Source organism: Chiloscyllium plagiosum, unplaced genomic scaffold (assembly GCF_004010195.1).
Source record: "Chiloscyllium plagiosum isolate BGI_BamShark_2017 unplaced genomic scaffold, ASM401019v2 scaf_61421, whole genome shotgun sequence".
In the NCBI taxonomy this organism is placed as follows: Eukaryota; Metazoa; Chordata; class Chondrichthyes; order Orectolobiformes; family Hemiscylliidae; genus Chiloscyllium; species Chiloscyllium plagiosum.
Genome location: NW_025205707.1, coordinates 3,488 through 10,523, shown reverse-complemented (window position 1 = coordinate 10,523; position 7,036 = coordinate 3,488). Strand labels below are relative to the sequence as shown.

The window sequence follows — 7,036 nt, the reverse complement described above, 5'->3', positions numbered from 1 at the left end:
CATGACCCGGTGTGGGACCATGACCGGGTGTGGGACCATGGCTTGGTGTGGGACCATGGCCGGGTGTAGGACCATGACCGGGTGTAGGACCATGGCCGGGTGTGGGACCATGGCCGGGTGTGGGACCATGACCGGGTGTGGGACCATAACCGGGTGTGGGACCATGGCCGGGTGTGGGACCATGGCCGGATGTGGGACCATGTCCGGGTGTGGGACCATGTCCGGGTGTGGGACCATGGCCGGGTGTGGGACCATGGCCGGGTGTGGGACCATGTCCGGGTGTGGGACCATGACCGTGTGTGGGGCCATTCGGAACAGCCAATTTGGCGCAGCCCGGTTTGGCGCAGACTGAACTCTGATAGATAGATAGATAGAGGCGGAACTGTCTCGTCGCAGCTCATATTCGTTTTCAGGCTAAGCTACAAGCATTAATGAAAGCAATAAAAAGAAAAATAATGTTTATCCTCTTCAGTAAAACTGTTAAAAAGAAAATAAAAATGAAAGAAATAAGGTAAATACACAAAAATCTGAAATATGACATTTATTCACATGGGTAATCCCTCGTAAATACTCAATGTCATTTCGCTCACTAAATCTTCTTACAACTGTCTGTATTCCAGCGTCTGCTTCCCTGGATTTCAACGGAATATCATTTCAATGGGTTATATTTTATTTTAATAATAGCTACAAACAACAAAGCAGTTCTGTGCCTAAATGGGTCTGCACCAAGCCGGCCGCGCTGAATGGTCCCACCCTGACAATGACCTTATGTAGGGTACGTACCTAGAATCGTTAAATGGGCTGCTTTTCTCAGTTTTCCCTGAGGGAATGTTGTGAGGTCACATGTATAATTCCCCCCATCCTGCATTTCCAACGCTTTTATTCGGATTGATCCATCCAGGAGAGATTGGTTTCTCAACTCTATCCGTCTGGAATAGTTTTCATTTGGGACACTCAACCCAAACCTCGGGCTATACACAGCGATGGGCTCCTCCTGATGGTCTTTTATCCAGGAAAGCTGTGCTAACTTCCCGCTGCCTGTTGTTAGCTGGCACGGGATTAGTACCTCGGTCCCTACTAGAGCCGTAAGGAAGACCTTCTCTCCAATGTCACCAGTTGGAGCTAGGAAAGGCAACGGGAAATGTCACATTTGGGAAAGACATTGGAGACGGACATATACTCAAAGTGAATCAGAGATACAGAGTCCGAACAAAACATAATTGCAATGTTTAAAAGGTATTTAGATAAGGACATGAACAGGAAAGGTTTGGAGGGAGATGGGGGGCTAGGTTAGTTTGGGGTGGACTGGAGGGAGCAAAGGGACTGTTTCCTATGCAGTGTAACTCTATGAGTCTATGATACATAAGATCATAAGAAATGGGAACAGGAGTAGACCATTCTACCCCTGAGGCTGTTCCCCCATTCAATAAGATCATGGCTCATCTGACACACTCCTCATGGCCACTTTCCTGCCCCTTCTCTTGATTCCCCGACTGAGCAAGAATTGATCGATCTCAGCCTCAAATATCCACAAGGACTCTACACCCCCCCCCACAGCGCTTTGGGCCAAGGGGTTGCAAAGACTCACAACTCTCTGAGAGAAGAAATTCCTCTTCATCTCCCCTCGATTCTGAGCTGATCCTACGTATATTGTGCCAGAATTAAAGATTTCAGTCGGAAGGTGAGGCAAAATTGCAAAGAGAGCTCCTCTCTCATTAGAGAGAGAGGGGGAGATGACTGGTGGTGGCGATCTAACCTTACCAGGCATCAGATCAAGGAGGGACGTTCAGAGGTCGGACCTTCTTGAGAATCTCAGCCGCTGTAGGAATCGAACCCATGCTGTTGATATTAGTTCATTCACCAGGTGTCTGGCAGGCTGAGCTAACCAGGTAGTGCGTTCCCAGGCCTGACACTAATGGAAAACATTTTCCTTATCCTTGTTTCATTTGCACATCACTTGAATTTCATGTACTTCTTGTCCCTGTAATGAGTGGGAACAGCTTCTCCCTATCTACTCTGTCCCATTGTTTCAAAAAACCTCTATCCAATCTTCCTCAGCAATGAGAAAGTATGGCAGTGTTAGACTAATGGACACGATTGAATGGTGTAGCATACTTGATTGACCTCCTCCTGTCTTTATGTTCTCCTTTTCCATGTTTCTTCCTGTTATTATTCCAGTTCTGATCAAGATGATAGATTTTCCTAACTTAGGAGTTTTTCTCAATTTGTATAAATGTCTTTGAGTGTAGGAGTTGGGAATGTCATGTTGGGGTTGTACAGGACATTGGTGAGGCCCCTTCTGGAATACTGTGTCCAGTTCCGGTCACCCTGTTATAGGAAGGATATTATTAAACTGGAGAGGGTTCCGGAGAGATTTCCCAGGATGTGGCCGGGAATGGGAGGGTTGGAGTTATAAAGAAAGGCTGAATAGGCTGGGACTGTTTTCACTGGAGCGTAGGAGATTGAGAGCCGACCCGATAGAAGTTTATAAAATCATGACAGGCATAGATAGAGTTGATGGCAGTTGTCTTTTCCCTAGGGTAGTAGATTTAAAGACTACAGGGACACATTTTTAAGGTGAGAGGAGAGAGATTTGAAAATGGTAAGAGGCAAACATTTTACAGCGAGGGTGGTCCTTGTGTGGAATGGCCTTCCTGAGGAAGTGGGGGTAGTGGGGACAGTTCCAACGTTTAAAAGACATTTGGATAAGGACATGAACAGGAAAGGGAGATGGGCCAGCAGCAGGCAGGTGGGACTAGTTCAGTTTGGGGTTAGGGTCGGCACAGATTGCTTGGATTCTGTGCTGTAGGACTCGATGACTCTACGACGTCTTTGGGTGTAGATTTGATAAATGTACCGTTTTAGTTATTTGATTTAGATTCCTTGGTGCGAACCTAAAATAAACTTCAGTTTTGCTTCCTCTTTCCAAATAAAGCATGTTCTTTTTCTGGAATAAATGATCAAATCCTCAGGTGCTAGAAGTGTAAATTCAAAAGTGTTTAGCTCGGTGCAATTCAATGACAATCAAAGTGTATGGGAAGGGTCACTGGACAAAGAGATCTCAAAGTGACCAGTCCAAGTAAAAGATAGGAGGGGTATGAGAATAGAGATGAATATGACAATTTTCAGAGTACAGGAAGAGGGTTTCTGAAGAGGAAGTGAGCATGATGACCATAGCAAACAGAATATGCAGTGAAAAGTGACTGTGCAACTGATGAGCAAGGGCACCTCGTTCTATTCTAATGCACATTCCGTCCGCACAAATTGGCTGCAACAAATTGTGGAAGTTGTTTGGATAATGCAAGCTTTCTCCGGAAAGGGTGTAGTGATTTTCTATTGGTGATCCTATCCAGCGTGATTTTCTGTAGTGCCAGGTGACAGAGAAACGTAGCCATCATGTTGTACCAGAATGACCTGGAACTGAGTCAATAATGAGGCTGTGAAAGCGGGATGGGATATGGGAGCTGTGATTCACCACAATCATACAAACCGCCACAGACCTGAGAGCTCGATACAAAAATACACGTATATAGAAAGATAGATAAATAGATAGATAGACAGGTAGATAGATAGATAGATAGATAGATAGATAGATAGACAGACAGACAGACAGACAGATAGATAGATAGATAGATAGATAGATAGATAGATAGATAGATAGATAGATAGATAGATCGAAAAAAAGACAACAAAATTAGCTCAAAATCACCGTGGTTCAGGCAGTGTCCGTGGAGTGAGAGCAAGCTAATGTTTTGAGTCTGGATGACTCTTCATCACAGCACTATCAGAAAGGAATGTTTTGTTTTCAATACAGACCCCTACATCTGCAATAATTTGAAAAGAAAGGTAAAGGGGGGATAGCGGTAGATAGATAGATACACACAACGATACATATGCCTACATACACACAAAGATACATATGCCTTCATACACACAAAGATACATATGCCCACTTACAAGGGAGATATGTAAGGGGAGAGAGTGATGAATAGATAAAGCGACAGATACTTAGATTGACAGATAGACCCACAGATAGGTGGATACATAGACAGACCGACAGACACACACAGACACATGGACAGCAGGATACATGGATTGATAGATAGATAGGCAGACAAACAGACAAAGAAGCAACCAGACAAAAAGTGACATTAATTGGCCTGAAACGATTTGGCTATTTTGGCTTATAAACCTTCCCGATTACAAATAAGTGAATGACAGTCATCTGCAATTTCCTCTCAGGTTATCAGATGTAAACAGTCAGTCATTATTCCTGACTGCTTCACGGTCACATTAACCAGTTCCAGTGGACAGGACAGGACAGGACGATGTGGGGAACGGTGTTTCTTCAGAGTGTCCTGTGCAGGGCGTGGACTGCTAAATTTCTGACAAGTCCCTTTAGCTTCTGTGAAGAGAGAGGAAGGATGCAGAAAAGGGTGGTTTTTTTTAAATACAATGTGGTTCCTGAATTAACTGATCAAAGAGAAAGCAGGAGCAGAATGGGGGGAAGGAGACTGTGGCAATTGTTAAACGACAGCAGTTCGTTTTGATTTGTACCAATAAGAATCCAGAGAAACCCTACGGTGTGGAAACAGGCCCTTCGGCCCAACACATACACACCGACCCTGCGAAGAGTAACCCACTCAGACCCATTCCCCTACCTTTTACTCTACATTTACCCCTGACCAATTCACCCTGACGTGCACATCTTAGGACACTATGGGACAATTTCCCATGGCCAATCCACCCTAACCTGCACACCTTTGGACTGTGGGAGGAAACCGGAGCACCCGGTGGAAACCCACGCAGACACGGGGAGAATGTGCAAACTCCACACAGACAGTCGCCTGAGGGTGGAATCGAACCTGGGTCCCTGTCGCTGGGAGGCAGCAGTGCTAACCAATGAGCCACCATGTCGCCCCAGGCTTCCATGGGTAAGCAAGCTATTAAAGTTTGTACATGAACCAAACTCCAGATGACAGGGTAAACCAATAGGATGGGACTGATATACGGATTGATTTTAATGCAGCGAAGTGGGAGATGGTGAATTTTGGAAAAGGGGGAAGTAATATTAAGTCAAATAGAGCTCCAGTAGCCTCAACCATTGCTGCTGTACTGTACGGTTGCATGAAAGTACCCCCAGGGTACGGGGGCGGTGCGAGCATAAGGACTGGTCACTCAAGGGACTCAAATTTGAGCAGATCAGGAAACGCTGCAGGGGGTTGGGGCAAGAGAAGAGGAGGAGACATAACGAGCTGTTGTGTTCTGAAAGAATACCCTTCAGAAAAGAGTTGAAATGTTTTGCAGAAGGACTTGGGCGGGGTAGTGTTACGATAAGGGAACAGTGGGCAGTGGGAAGAATCAGAAAATTCTTCCAGGGACTGGCACAGACCTGATGGATTGAGTGGCCTCCGTTTTGCGCTGAATCACCCACTGAGTTGACCATTCCCTCACTGGAACTTTATTGCTGGAACAGCACAGCAGGTCAGGAATGAGCAGAGAGTGTTCAGCAGGAGAAGATAAAAGGTACCTTTTATCTTCTCCTGCTGAACACTCTCTGCTCATTCCTGAGGAAGGGCCTGTGCCCGAAACGTCGAATCTCCTGTTCCCTGGATGCTGCCTGACCTGCTGTGCTGTTCCAGCAATAAAGTTTCAACTTTGATCTCCAGCATCTGCAGACCTCACTTTCTCCTCCATTCCCTCACTGGATGGAGTCAGATAAACCGCTTGGTGAACACATCTGGTTCAGAAAAGAATTACAAGGATGTTGTACAAGGGTGGGAGGGTTTGAACTGGAGGGAGAGGCTGAACAGGCTGGGGCTGTTTTCCCTGGAACGTCGGAGGCAGAGGGGTGACCTTATAGAGGTTTATAAAATCATGAGGGGCATCGATAGGGTAAATAGGCAAAGTCTTTTCTCTAGGGTGGGGGAGTCCAGAACTAAAGGGACATAGGTTTAGGGTGAGCGGGGAAAGATATAAAAGAGACCTGAGGGGCAACGTTTTCACACAGAGGGTGGTGCGTGTATGGAATGAGCTGCCAGAGGATGTGGTGAAGGCTGGTGCAACGACAATATTTAAAAGGCATCTGGATGGGTATATGAAGAGGAAGGGTTTAGAGGGATATGGGTCAAGTGCTGGCAAATGGGACTGATTAGGTTGGGATATTTGTTCAGTATGGATGAATTGAACTGAATGGTCTGTTTCCGTGCTGTACATCTCTATGATTCGATCTCTCTGTTTGATCTCTCATTGCCAGCCCACACCTAGCCATTGGATTGGAATTGTGCAATGTGGAACAATATTGGCCAACAACTGAATGCAAACGTATTGGTGCAATCCACCCATAGACATTGTATCAATCTGGGAGGAGGAAGGAAGCAAATTAATTCCTTTACCGAAAAACTTAGCAGCCAACATCTCCCGATGAACTTGTCCACTTACCAGAGAGGAGCAGAACACTTGGAAGAAGGGTATTCCACATCATGTAAGTCATTTTCCACTGAGCCATTTCCCAATTCAACATGCCTCCTCAATATCTACAAGCAACCAGTACCTCCAGAAGCTCACTACCACCTTCAGAAAAATGAAATTGATGTGTTTTGCAATTTTCAAAGAGGAAGGAACGAATTCAGAAAATATCAGGCAGATGTCATGCGCATGTGGTTTTTGCTCTCTCTCTCTCACACACACACACATAGTCGCTCTATAAGTCTTGTAGTTAAGTTCCATGCAAGAGGGCAGTCTCTGAGAGAAAGAGTCACTGCGTCTCTCCTAGCGAGGAATGTACATACCCTCTGGACCGCGGTACCATTGGACTAACTCCGATAATCAATGGTGGTGAGGGACGAGCGTTGAATAAAGGATGTCTAGGTGCAGCTGTTGGTTAAGGTCACTCTTGGAGTACCGTGTGAAGTTCTGGTCACCCTACTCTCGAAAGGATATTATTAAAACCAGAAAGAGTTCAGAAAAGATTTACTGGGATGCTCCCAAGACTGAGAGGTTTGAGTGAAAGGGAGAGGCTGGATAGGGCAGGGGA

The 7,036-nt window shown here is 45.7% G+C and overlaps 1 protein-coding gene across 1 annotated transcript; it reads right to left on the bottom strand.

Annotated features, from left to right (window-relative positions):
• Positions 1-591: 591 nt before the first annotated feature.
• Positions 592-6,571, bottom strand: LOC122546462 (nectin-1-like). The gene is made up of 2 exons (XM_043685167.1): positions 6,442-6,571; positions 592-1,122 (listed from the first exon to the last, which is right to left on the bottom strand). The coding sequence occupies exons 1-2, from the start codon at positions 6,521-6,523 to the stop codon at positions 767-769; spliced, it is 438 nt and encodes a 145-aa protein (XP_043541102.1). The 5' UTR covers positions 6,524-6,571; the 3' UTR covers positions 592-766.
• Between the last annotated feature and the right edge of the window lie 465 nt (positions 6,572-7,036).

Bases quoted from the DNA above. Each gene is read 5' to 3' on its own strand.
- LOC122546462 (XM_043685167.1), bottom strand. From the start codon at position 6,523: ATGTTGAATTGGGAAATGGCTCAGTGGAAAATGACTTACATGATGTGG. The intron at 1,123-6,441 runs GTAAGTGGACAA...TGCCTTTCCTAG, and splicing joins AAGTGTTCTGCTCCTCTCTG to CTCCAACTGGTGACATTGGA.